At 37.1% G+C, this 13425-nt stretch overlaps 1 protein-coding gene and 1 long non-coding RNA gene across 4 annotated transcripts in view; both read right to left on the bottom strand.

Annotated features, from left to right (window-relative positions):
* The window catches only part of COL24A1 (collagen type XXIV alpha 1 chain), a 392387-nt gene that overhangs the window by 245901 nt on the left and 133061 nt on the right, over positions 1-13425 (bottom strand). For all 3 annotated transcript variants that reach the window (XM_024990097.2, XM_024990098.2, XM_024990099.2), the window contains exons 14-15: positions 2138-2191; positions 53-97 (exon numbers count right to left, since the gene is read on the bottom strand). In XM_024990097.2, the coding sequence (XP_024845865.1) occupies positions 53-97; positions 2138-2191 (99 nt within the window). The remainder of the gene's footprint in view (positions 1-52; positions 98-2137; positions 2192-13425) is intronic.
* On the bottom strand, positions 7729-9460 carry LOC132344886 (uncharacterized). Its single transcript, XR_009493942.1, has 3 exons — positions 9314-9460; positions 8332-8461; positions 7729-8049 (listed from the first exon to the last, which is right to left on the bottom strand). It is a non-coding gene; the product is annotated as an uncharacterized lncRNA (long non-coding RNA).

The following is a 13425-nucleotide window of genomic DNA, read 5'->3' as shown; positions in this document are numbered from 1 at the left end:
ATATAAATACACACAAAAGAATTTTATAAGAAGGATGATATTTGATACTTACTCTAAGCCCAGGAAATCCCGGAGGACCAGTGCTACCTATAAGTCCCTATGTAACAGAAATGTGCAAAATTGGTTAAATTTAATTCCAAACTAAGTGAATTTTCTAAAGATGAAGACAAAAATTTCTAGGAAAAAAATATATCAAATTTTACCTTCTTCTAGCTAACTTCTGCAACTTTCCTACTCTTTTGCATCCTAAGAAGTACAATTCTTTGGTGGCAGCTAACATTCTATAAATGTAGCCCTGGTTCCATGCTTTGGGATGCCAGGACTACCACCTAGCCTGGGATAATAGATTTCTCTGTCTGTTCTGTGAGTAAGTCTCATAATAACCAGCATTAGGGACATAATATTAGCCTACTGTTGTTGCTTAGCCTATTGTTGTTGTTTAATCTCTTAAGTTGTGTCTGGCTCCTTCTGTGATCCCATGGACTGTAGTCCACCAGGCTCCTCTGTCCACGGAATTTCCCAGGCAAGAATACTGGACTGAGTTGCCACTTCTATTCCAGGGGATCTTCCCAACTCAGTGATCAAACCCAAGTCTCCTTCATTGCAGTTTAATTCTTTACCACTGAACTACCACAGAAGCCCTAATTAGCCTATATGTAGTGAGAAAAGACAGGATGGTCGACTTGTTGAGTGAGAAGAACATTTTCAGATAACTTAAAACACTGTCAGCTCTTTTGAAGTACTTTGTTTAAATTTTCTAAATTTTTCATTTATAAAACAAAAATAATATTTGTTTTTATTTTGTAAAGAACACAATGAAAACTGTTATATTAAAGGTTCTGAAAATTTTCATAAAGCACTATACAAATGTAAGAAATTACCAACTTGGTTAAATTATTTGTACGAGGTTTTAAACTATCATTTTTCCAGTTGATTCCTGATGAGCCTTTGTGACAGTCTTTTGACCTCATCATTACCGTCCTTGTGATAATTCCTAATCTATACCACGTCAGGGTTATATCATTTACATGGCACAAAGTATAAGAATAAACCTTCCCTTTTTTCCTGCATTTAAACTGTTTTGAAACAGAGATATAGTACAAAATTTAAAGAATTATAAACCAATACATTGAAAATATCCAGTTTATTCTAAAGATGATTCAAAATGCTCATTAAAAGTATAATTAAGTATAAAAAGCAGATTTCAAAGGGTAAAATGTTAAATATTGTAGGAGTCCAACTCTAACAAACTTCAAGTATACTTGACAAGATGATTTCATACCAAGTGTGTAAAGACATAAATGGTATAAAAAATGTAAATAATGCTTAACGTTATTATACCTGAAATGAGAAGCTGCTCGGAATCATGGGCAAGAAAAAGATGACAAACATTTTACTTAAGACATGATCTGATTTTTTAACAATTTGCTTCGAAATCAGTTCTACTCTTATTCTATCTTCCAAGCCTTATAACAAAACTTTTGTTAAATTCCATGCATAAGCTAATATAGTTTATACCTTAGAAAATGAAATAAAAGGAAACTATTTTCAAACACTATTTTATTTACAGATGTCTAAATATAGAAATTATTCCTAATTCAGGCAAAACAGCATTCCATCATTTTTTATAATATGTTAAATTAATTTTAGAATTTTAACTCCCTGATCTGAACACATATCTAAATGATCCCCTCAAAGACTTCTCTATAAATTACTCAAAAGTAAGATAGATCAATGATAGGTTTGAGTCCCAAAGAGCAATCACTAAATGCACAATTTTTAAATGAGGCTTGTTTGTACCTTGATATATATATGAAAGGCTTCTTTCCCATGTCTGCCCACCGCCCCCCACCGAATATACAAGTCAATATTGTGATTGTATACTTCTAATATTTTACTTAGTAATGTATAACATAGTTAAGATACTGAATTGTAAAGATCATCTCAAGGCAGAATTTATAACACTTTGTTTTACTTCTCTTGTTGTAAAATCACAAAATAGAATGTGCTCAGTGGTATCACAACTGTCTGGTCAAGAGTGCTTGTCAGGAATGTGGTCATGAGTATGATAAGTACGGATGCTATGGAATCCAAATGACGCTGGAATGCAAGGGTGGACCTTCAACTCTTTACTCACAGGACTGCCATCAGGACCTGCAGGGCCTCTGTCTCCAAAGTCACCTGGAAAACCCTAACCCAAGGAAAGAGAAAGAAATGCTGTTAAAACCAAAATAAGGAATTCATCTTTGCTTTGTTTTCAGCTAAGGAACTTAGTAATAGGAAGCATTCATTTCCTAACCTATAAATTGTAGTGCAACAAAAACATGTATTTGTTTTGCATAAAATGTCACTGATTTTTAAGTACATTATTTCTATATTTTATAAAGATTACTTTACATGCCACAAAATATATACAGAAAGATAAGCTGGAGGAAATAGAAATGTGTTCATCATTATATAAAGAATCACTGAATTAGAGGAAATACAATCAAGATTTCCAATTGACCAATCCATTAGTTACATCCACTATTTCATGTTGTTCGTTTATACCCACCACAGAAAATGAAATAGGTAATAATACTGAGCATAATGGAGAAGGCAATGGCACCCACTCCAGTACTCTTGCCTGGAAAATCCCATGGACGGAGGAGCCTGGTAGGCTGAAGTCCATAGGGTCGCTAAGAGTCATACACGACGGCGTGATTTCACTTTCACTTTTCACTTTCATGCATTGGAGAAGGAAATGGCAACCCACTCCAGTGTTCTTGCCTGGAGAATCCCAGGGACGGGGAAGCCTAGCAGGCTGCCATCTATGGGATCGCACAGAGTCGGACACAACTGAAGCGACTTAGCAGCAGCAGCAGCAACTGAGCATAAGCTTAGTACACTTATCTTGTGCAAAAGGCTTTATGCATATTGTTACATATACACTACTTCATTTCATCTTCACAGCAGGTCAAATCAGTGAGTATAATATCCTCACTTTGCAGCTGAGGAAACTAGTGTAGAACAGTTAAGTCACCTGCACTTTCAAGTGATAGGTGGGACCAAGATTTGAATGGATGCAGTCTGACTGCAGAGTCAGCTCTTTTTACTGTCTATATGAATACTGTAACTCCTCACTTCAACATATGATACATGTAAGAACATCATTTAAGAAAAAGAAAAATGCCTATAAATATTGCAAATACAAAATGGGATGTCACTGAAATATAGGCTTCTTAAATACCTACTGAGAATTCCTTATGCTAAGTCACTTCAGACATGTCTGACTCTGTGCGAACCCATACACGGCAGCCCACCAGGCTCCCCCATCCCTGGGATTCTCCAGGCAAGAATACTGGAGTGGGTTGCCATTTCCTTCTCCAATGCATGAAAGTGAAAAGTGAAAGTGAAGTCGCTCTGTCGTGCCCGAGTCTTAGCTACCCCATGGACTGCAGCCCACCAGGCTCCTCCATCCATGGGATTTTTCCAGGCAAGAGTACTAGAGTGGGGTGCCATTGCCTTCTCCGCTGAGAATTCCTTAGAGTAAAACTATTAAGGGCAGGAAATTAACATACTTTCTAATTATAACTTCTATTGCAAAATAACTCAATTACTTAGTTACTCTTACTTTACATATTAAAGTTTTCACCAGTGATTTATCACTGAGTTTATAAACTTTAAACCTCACTTTTAAAAAGACTACTATATGGAACTTCTCCAGTGGCACAGATTTACAAGCTGGATTTAGAAAAGGCAGATGAACCAGAGATCAAATTGACAACATCCAGTGGATCACAGAAAAAGCAAGAAAATTCCAGAAAAACATCTACTTCTGCTTTATGGATTATGCCAAAGCCTTTGACTGGGTTGATCACAATAAACTGTGGAAAATTCTCAAAGAGATGGGAATACCAGACCACCTTACTAGCCTTCTGAGAAATCTGTATGCAGGTCAGGAAGCAACAGTTAGAACCAGACATGGAACAATGGACTAGTTCCAAATTGGGAAAGGAGTTCGTCAAGGCTGTATATTGTCATCCTGCTTATTTATATGCAGAGTACGTCATGCAAAATGCCAGGCTGGATGAAGCACAATCTGCAATCAAGATTACCAGGAGAAATATCAAAAACCTCAGATATTCAGATGACACCACCCTTATGACAGAAAGCGAAGAAGAACTAAAGAGCCTCCTGAAGAAGGTAAAAGAGGAGAGTGAAAAAGTGGGCTTAAAATTCAACATTCAAAAAACAAAAATCATGGCATCTGGTCCCATTATTTCATGGCAAATAGATGGGGAAACCATGGAAACAATGAGAGACTTTATTCTTTTGGGCTCCAAAATCACTGCAGATCGTTACTGCAGTCATGAAATTAAAAAGATGCTTGCTCCTTGGAAGAAAAGCTATGACTCACCTAGGTAGCATATTAAAAAGCAGAGACTTTATTTTCCCAACAAAGGTTTGTTCAGTCAAAGCTATGATTTTTCCAGTAGTCATGTGTGGATATGAGAGTTGGACTATAAAGAAGGCTGAATACCGAAGAATTGATGCTTTTGAACTGTGGTTTTGGAGAAGACTCTTGAGAGTCCCTTGGACTGCAAGAGGATCAAACCAGTCAATCCTAAAGGAAATCAGTCCTGAATATTCATTGGAAGGACTGATGCTTACGCTGAAACTGCAATACTTTGGCCACCTAATTCGAAGAACTGACTCATTTGAAAAGACCCTGATGCTAGGAAAGATTGAAGGTGGGAGGAGAAGGGGACGACAGAAGATGAGATGGTTGGATGGCATCACTGACTCAATGGACATGAGTTTGAGTAAACTGCAGGAGTTGGTGACGGACAGGGAGTCCTGGCATGCTGCAGTCCATGGGGTCACAAAGTTGGGACACAACTGAGTGACTGAACAACAAGAACAACAACAACGACAAGGACACTGCAGTGGTGCAGTGGATAAGAACCTGCCTACCAATGCAGAGGACACATGTTCAATCCCTGGTCTGGGAAGATTCCACATGCCTCAGAGCAACTAAGCCCTGGCGCCACAACTACTGAGCCCGAGTGCTGTAACTACTGCAGCCCATGCGCATGGAACCTGTGCTCTGTAACGAGAGAAGCCAGCACAATGAGAAGCCTGCACACTGCATCAAAGTGTAGCCCCCGCTCGCCGAAACTAGAAAAAGCCCTCTCATAGCAGCGAAGACCTAGTGCAACCAAAAATAAATTATTTTTTTAAAAAGACTACAAAATGCTTTGTAAGACTTATTTCCAACAGTTTGATAGCATTCATTTATAAAAACTTGTAAGACTAACAAAAATAAAAGCACATTATTAGATTTTTATAATCTTTTACTTAGGCAAGCCAGTATTAAATATTATGTTTAACAAACTGCCAGAAATCACTGCTTCATTAATACAAACATGAATGAACTAAATTACAAAGATGTTTTAAGAATGGGAAAAAAAAGGTATGATGTTCTAAGACATAGTTAATTCCTACTAGAAGCAGTTTCTCTTATTTTGTAATTAGAGGATAATGCAAAAATCATCTGTGTAGTGAAACATTGCAGCTATACCCCCTTTAAAATCAGTTGAAGTTCAGGCAGGGATTTGCTTTCATTGTCCTTGGATGTCAAATGCTGTTGCCAACAAGCTTAAAAATCTACAGTACATCATTCCATTCAGTATGAATTATTATGGGCATTTGAAAGTTTTTATGATATACAGGTAATGGAAAGAGTACAGTTAAAAAACCATAATAAATCTGAAGTATGAGACGATTGATATTTTTAGACAGAGCCTAAGTAAGTTTTCCAGAAACCTCAGTGAAATAATAAACAATAGGGGACACACTGCATGACTCCACTGATGTGAAATGTCCAGAACAAGTAAATCTACAGAGATAAAGTAGATTAGTGATTGCCTACAGCTTGCGATGTGGTGAAGAACTGGGGGGTGACATCGTATAGTTTCTGAGATAATGAAAATGTTCTACAATTAGACAGTGTGATGGCTGCACAAGTCTGTGAGTATACTAATAACCACAGAATTGTACACTTTCAAGGGGCAAATGTATGTAAATTATATGTTAATAATTTTTTTTAAAGTGCAATTGGTCTAAACAAGAACCTAATTGCTAAAATCATTTTTGCGGAATCATTCAGGAATCCTAGAAAATGTGATCTTTGAAACCCCTTGGCCCCCTACTCTCATCCAGTGGGAGATGCTGCTCTCCAGTCCAGCCTCCCACGCAACTAATGATTTCTCCCTGGGGAGAAGGGATAGCCCTGTGACTAGTTCTCCACTTATCACAAAGCCTGTATTCCCTACGAACAGCATAAAAACAACAAAATAAGTACTTACTAATTCCAATTTCCTATTCTTCTGGTAGTTCAACAATATATATAATAAATATTAGCTGCCCAATGTCACTTTGCCCCTGAAACAATTTAGTTGGACTGAAACTGTATCTACTTTTAAAAATTTTATGTATTATTTCTCTTCTCACTTTGCTACCCATTAAGCATTCCACTTCATTTTTAATTTGTCTGTTCTAGACAGAGATAATTTATTGTTTTTATCCATCTTATATATTGACCACTGTGTTACCAATATTTGAAATAATTCCTATTACATCTAGACATTTTGTTTTATGAAATGTAGTACAGTTAATGTCACAGAAAAGCACCATGTGGCTATATTGGTCATATATTTTCTTTTGAAGAAAATCATGAAAAAAAAAAAAGAAAGAAAATCATGCCGGTGTTTTATAATGTTGCGTATGCCCCTCTTGTTCACACTTGATTCATTTGTCATTTCAATTCTGCCAACTACACGTGTTTTTTTTTTTTTTCTTTTCGAATGCAGGAGGAGCTCTGAGTTCCTTTAATAAAATGAACCTAAGTGTTTGCAGCTATATTATCTCCATTGTAAAAAAAAAAAAAAGGATCTGAAATATTGATTGTGGAATATAGAACAACAGTGACAAAACACTTTGCCTTTGAACTTAGAATACAAAGGAGTTTCTAGGTGCATATACACAATGGAGTATTACTCAGCCATTAAAAAGAGTACATTTGAATCAGTTCTAATGAGGTGGATGAAACTGGAGCCTATTATACAGAGTGAAGTAAGCCAGAAAGAAAAACACCAATACAGTACACTGACGCATATATATGGAATTTAGAAAGATGGTAACAATAACCCTGTGTACGAGACAGCAAAAGAGACACTGATGTATAGATCAGTCTTATGGACTCTGTGGGAGAGGGAGAGGGTGGGGAGAATTGGGAGAATGGCACTGAAACATGTATAATATCATGTATGAAATGAGTCGCCAGTCCAGGTTCAATGCACGGTACTGGATGCTTGGGGCTGGTGCACTGGGACGACCCAGAGGGAGGGTATGGGGAGGGAGGAGGGAGGAGGGTTCAGGATGGGGAACACAGGTATACCTGTGGTGGATTCATTTCAATATTTGGCAAAACTAATACAATATTGTAAAGTTTAAAAATAAAATTAAATTAAAGAAAAAAAAGCAAAAAAAAATACATTTCAAAATGAAATAATAAATTTTCCCTCATATTTACTTAGTGGAAAATTATAACCACTAATTTAATCAAATTGAGTTTTCCTACCAAAGGGTGTAATGGCCAATTTGCAGGTTATCATCCATAGGAAAGCTTGAGTTTTTGCTCAACTTGCCAATTTCACAAATGGCAAGTTGGCATAATGGCATTTTAGCATAAATGGCAATTTCTTGTCGTCTTCTAAATGGGCATACCAGAGTGGCACTGTTGCTTCTGTGAACATAATTCTCTTTCTTACATTTTTATTGTTTTGATCAGTTTACAAAATTTTACTTTGTAAAGATTTATTTTGTAAGGAACTTCACTTGATCTCTTCAAGTTGTGAATAATTTTCTTGCTCATTTCCACTGCTTGATCACTGCAGTGAACAGCCTTTAAGGTGATGCCTCATGATTCCTACCTCCCGGTGTCCACATCTTTGTCCAAACCCTTCCTTTGAGTGCGGTGGGACTATGATTTGCTTCTTCTAACAACTAGAATACAGTAAAATGATGGGATGTCACTGATGTGATTATGCTATACCACACACAAGTCCACTTTAGCAGTCTGGAGCTAGAATCTTCCCATGTGAGCTTGATAAACAAGCAGCTGTGTTGGAGATGCCTACGCGGCAAGGAACTGTGAATGACCTCAAGGAACTGTGGACAATTTATAGGACCTGAAGGTGGGCTACACCACTCCCCCCAAATAAAAAAAAAGCAAAAAGCCAGAATCCTCAGTTCCACAACCTCAAGGAAAAAAATTCTTCTCAGAACCTGAATGAGCTTGGAAGTGAACTCTTCTCAGCCAAGACTCCAGGTTATAATGCAGCAGCTGACACCGCGGCTTCACGACCCTCAGCAGAAGACCTAGTTAAGTAGTATCTGGATGGTTGACCCATGAAAACTGTGAGATAATAAATCAGTATTATTTTAAGCTGCTACATTTGTGGTATTTATTATGTAGGAACAGATAGGAAACTTATACACAACTGGTAATTAAATCTATATTTTAGTGTACACAGTCCTATTGCAAATTTTACTATGTGGTAATGCTCAATGTAAGACTATTTGCACTATTATTAGATTTTAAAATTTTAAGTAAAATTTGTTAAGTAAACAAAGATAAAATTTTTATCTTTGAAAAATTTCTGATTTTTATTTTATATTGCAAATTATAAATAATGAATAATAATACTGGTTCAATAAATTTAAAAATTTATATTGTCTTTAAAATTTTAATGTAATCTAATATCTGTATTTTGAAATTTTCACTATTCTAACATTTCCTATGCATCTAGTTGCCGATGTAAACAATTTTTATCCTGCTTCATGAACTTTGTGTCTATACCTTTGAAGTACAAATTTAAGAGTAACATGAATTGTTTAATACTACAAAATGTTTCTCAGTCTCTGGGTGCAACTACTACAAATACTGTATTCATTCTACTATCTCTGAAACCAAAAATCAGAGCACAAAGAGAAGCAGGAAAATAGAAGGTTTGCATTACCAAAACAGTACTTCATTACACAAGATCCTATTGCATTCATGCTGAAAGGAGAATTAGATACATTAATTCATCTTTCCTCGACCTCAGTGCTTCTACTGGCTGCTCAATCCTCATCATAAACTCAAGCAGTTTCCGTGTTTCATTTTGGTAGTGGTACCATCTACAAAACTTTATGGTATTCAGATGTGAGGTTATAGGCAAGATACGTGGAGAAGAATTTCTCTGAGGCTTGAATATTATTAAAATACCTTGGTAGCCAGCCTCAGAGATGGATCCTCAGGGTTTTCACTGGTATTAATGCCTTTGCATATCCCCTCCCGTTTTGAATTCTGACTGGTCTATGTGACTAACGGAATATAGAATTGACAGTATGTGACTTCCAAAGATATGTCACAAAAGGCACTAACCATTCATTTTGTTCTCATTAACCACTTGCTCTGGTGGAAGCTAACAGCCATGCTGTAAAGACACACAGGACTTACACTGCTGGAGCAGTGGATACGAATCTGCCAGCCAATGCAGAGGACATGGGTTTGGTCCCTGGTCTAGGAATATTCCACATGCCATGGGACAAAAAAGCCTACGCACCACAACTACTGAGCCCACACTCTAGAGCCCAGGAGCCACAACCACTGAGCCCTCATGCCACAACTACCGAAGCCTGCACGCTCTAGAGCTCATGAGCTGCCACTACGAAGCCCGTGTGTCACAACTACTGAAGCTCACGCACCTAGAGCCTGGGTTCCACAGAGAAGCCACCACAATGAGAGGCTCACACACTGCAGTGAAAGAGTAACTCCCACTTATCACAGCTAGACAAAGCCCATGTGCAACAAGGAAGACTCAGCACAGCCAAAAATTAAAAAAAAAAAGAAAAATTTACTGGAAAAAAAAGGACGCTCAGGTTGCCATGTGGAGAGCTCCCCATGGGGAGGAAATGAGACTTCCCACCAGCCAGTAAGTGAGCCACCTTAATAAGATCCTTCAGTCCCACTCAAGCCTTCAGATGACTGGACTATCGGGTAGGGATTTTCATTGAAATATATTTTACAATGATTTCAACAAACAACTTTGTATCCATGCTCAGGGTACAAGTCAGTTCAGTGGAGCCAGATCTATATGGTCAAATCTTGACTCCCTTATAGCTGTGGGTGACCTTGAACAAGTGACCTAACCTCCCTATGCTTAATTCCCTTAAAAAACAGTGACTAGAGGGGCTCCTTGCTGTTCAGTGCTCAGTCATGTCCAACTCTTTGCGACCTTGTGGACTGCAGAACGCCAGGCCTCCCTAGCCTTTACTATCTCCCAGAGTTTGCTCAAACTCATGTCCATGGAATCAGTGATGTCGTCCAACCATCTCATCTTCTGTAGCCCCTTCTCCTGCCCTCAATATTCACCAGCATCAGGCTCCTTTCCAATGAGTCAGCTCTTCACATCAGGTGGCCCAAAGTATTGGAGCTTCAGCAGAATTAGTTCTTTTTTTGGAATTCCTTTGCCTTTTCTATGATCTAACAAATGTTGGTAATTTGACCTCTGGTTCCTCTGCCTTTTCTAAATCCAGCTTATACATCTGGAATTTCTCAGTTTATGTCCTGCTAAAGCCCAGCTTGAAGGATTTTGAGCATTACCTAGCTAGCAAATGTTGATTATAACCTCGTATAAAACCCTAAGCTAAACCCACCCAAATAAGCCACTCTCAAGTTCCTGACCCACAGAAACTATAAGAAATAATACATATGTATTGTTTTTTACACCTCTAACATGGAATAAAGAATAGGTACCTAATACATAACAACATGAATGGATGTCTAAGATTACAGGTCATACAATGCCAATGCTAAAGGCTGGATCCTGAATGATGGGGAACTCATGTGCATGTGTGTGTGTGTGTGTTTAATACATTTATTTTATTTGTTTTTGAAGTGCAGGGTCCTCTAAAATGCAGAACCCAGATCAAGCTTCTCTCTTGCTTGGGTCTGATGTTACTGCTATCAAATATGGTAGTTATCAAACACTAAGAACAAAAGAAGTATTCTAGACTTGGTATGCCTGAATACATATGTGGTATTAAAAACACAGACTACACATAGATACTATACTTGGTAGTAAGCTAAGTATCATGAAACAGTGGAAAACTTACTGCTTTTGGAATCTAGTAAGAGAATTATTTTCCTAGTTCTACAAAGACATTAAAAAATACTGAATATAAAACAACTAGAGAAAGATTAGAACTAAACCATAAAAATATTGATGACTATCTTTATGGAATAAAAAAACAAAAGCATTGCAAACTTCTTATATTAAAGACTACAATGAACTGTGAACACATTTTACTCTTTCTAAAGAACAAATGTTTAGAAAAAAGTTCAACTTAAAGTAGAGATAAATAAAAGTTATCGTAAAAGATACATACACTAAACAGGTATTACTGATAAACAGGCACTACCGATAAAAACAGAAATTCAACTTTTTCCAAGATGAAGAAATAAAAAGAGAAGACTACACTAAATTGTCTAGGATTAAATATACTAAAATAAGACCTACAGGTCAAGTTTATATGTTCTACACATGAATACGTATTACCAGAAAATCCTGATAGTTTAAAGTCCTTTAAAGACAAACACTATTACTGTAAGGAAAGTTAGAGTATAAAGTACTTGGTGATAATTCAGTCTTTGCCTCTTTCTTTTCCTCATAGGTAAGACAATTTGATCCACATTTCAATGATAAACCATTCCCTAACAGTTGAGACTAATTGTAAACTTAGGTAAGAATTTAAGGGGTTTCAGCCAAATTCTTGGAGATTTAGCATCCAATCAGGTTTTATTATTAACCTAGCTATGATCTGGGCCTCAGTTCTCAGACTGAAGTTCCTGTATTGTTGTTAAAGACTGGTTACCACTTGTACTCTAGTTCTAGGAACAAGAATCTGCCTTATTTTTATGTTCAAGAACCATTTTTGATGCATAACATTACCCCTCAATCATAAAGGCCAACCTTATTCTTAAATTTTCCCACAAGGAGAACACAGACCATGAACCCAAGCCAAATCTCACTTCCATATTTGCACTCACATTTTCACATTCCTCATTTTGATAACCTACAAGACTCTTGAGTTCTCCCTGAAGTTATTCACCCTGAAAATAAATGCCTGCCTGAATTCCCACTTGTTGGTGTCATACTCCCATGAAATCATGCTCTGCCTGGATTTCCTCAAATTTACCAGTTGTGTTCACTGGGCATCTCTCTTCTTGGTCAGTAACTGACTTGACCTTGAAGGTAGGTTTAATTCAAACTCCTGAGCTCTTCTTGTCAAGCTTATCACCACTAAGTCATGCCCAACTCTTTGCAAACCCATGGACTGTATAGCCTGCCAAGCTCCTCTGTCCCTGGGATTCTCAGGCAAGAACACTGGAGTGGGTAGCCATTCCCTTCTCCAGGGGATCTTCCCAACCCAGGGATTGAATTTGTGTTTCTGGCATCTTGTGCATTGGCAGGCAGATTCTTTGAATACTAAGCCACATAGGAAGCCCTCTTGTCAAGCTATAGTTAGCCAAACCTACTTACTACAGCCTATCCCAGTAAAGCAGAATCCAGAAAATACATTTTTCCTGAAAGAGGTAGAATCACTGAAAAATTAGTGACAATTTTTTGTAGTGCTCTAGCAGTACTAGTTCTCTTTCTATAAATTAACTCAACTTTTCCTGGGACAAAGAAACACTGTCTCCAAATTCTCCATAAAATGTATGTGTTTGAAACATGGCTTTGCAGTACATATTTAAGATTGTTTGGGGCTAAAGAAAGAACTAATAACAGATGTCTAACAGAGGATTTTATATTCTGAAATTCTAACACTGGAGTTAGAAGCCAAAATACAGTTTACCTAAAATAGATTCTTCTAGCAGAAAGATGTCTGAGAAGAGAAGAGGAGACACTATTTTCTATACTTAGAAAAGTAAACATCTCTGAAGTCCCAGTGCCTAAGGGTGTTATTTTGCTCACTATTCTAGGTTGTGATACTTTGATGGTCATAGGAAGAAAACTGAATACTCTTTTGCTTTTAATCAAACCTCAATTATAATATGATTTGATTATTTATAACCTATTATTATCAGATCTGAAAAAGTCCTGAGGAAAAAACCTCTATATTTTGACAACGATTTTCTAGGTATTTTTGAGAGCCAATCCAATCTCCAATATGTTATCTTCAATCCTGGAAAAGTCAGTTTGGGCATAGATATTTTAGGTCATGGAGCTATGTAAATTTGCTTCAACTTACCGTAAGAGACTATTGATTAAGACACTGTAAGACACTACTGTGAGCCCTGCAAAATGTTTGTTTTTTTTTTTAAATGGAGCT

The sequence above is a fragment of the Bos taurus genome, chromosome 3 (assembly GCF_002263795.3).
Source record: "Bos taurus isolate L1 Dominette 01449 registration number 42190680 breed Hereford chromosome 3, ARS-UCD2.0, whole genome shotgun sequence".
Lineage (NCBI taxonomy): Eukaryota > Metazoa > Chordata > Mammalia > Artiodactyla > Bovidae > Bos > Bos taurus.
Note: the sequence above shows the minus strand (reverse complement) of the source record. Positions and strands in the feature narration are given on the sequence as shown.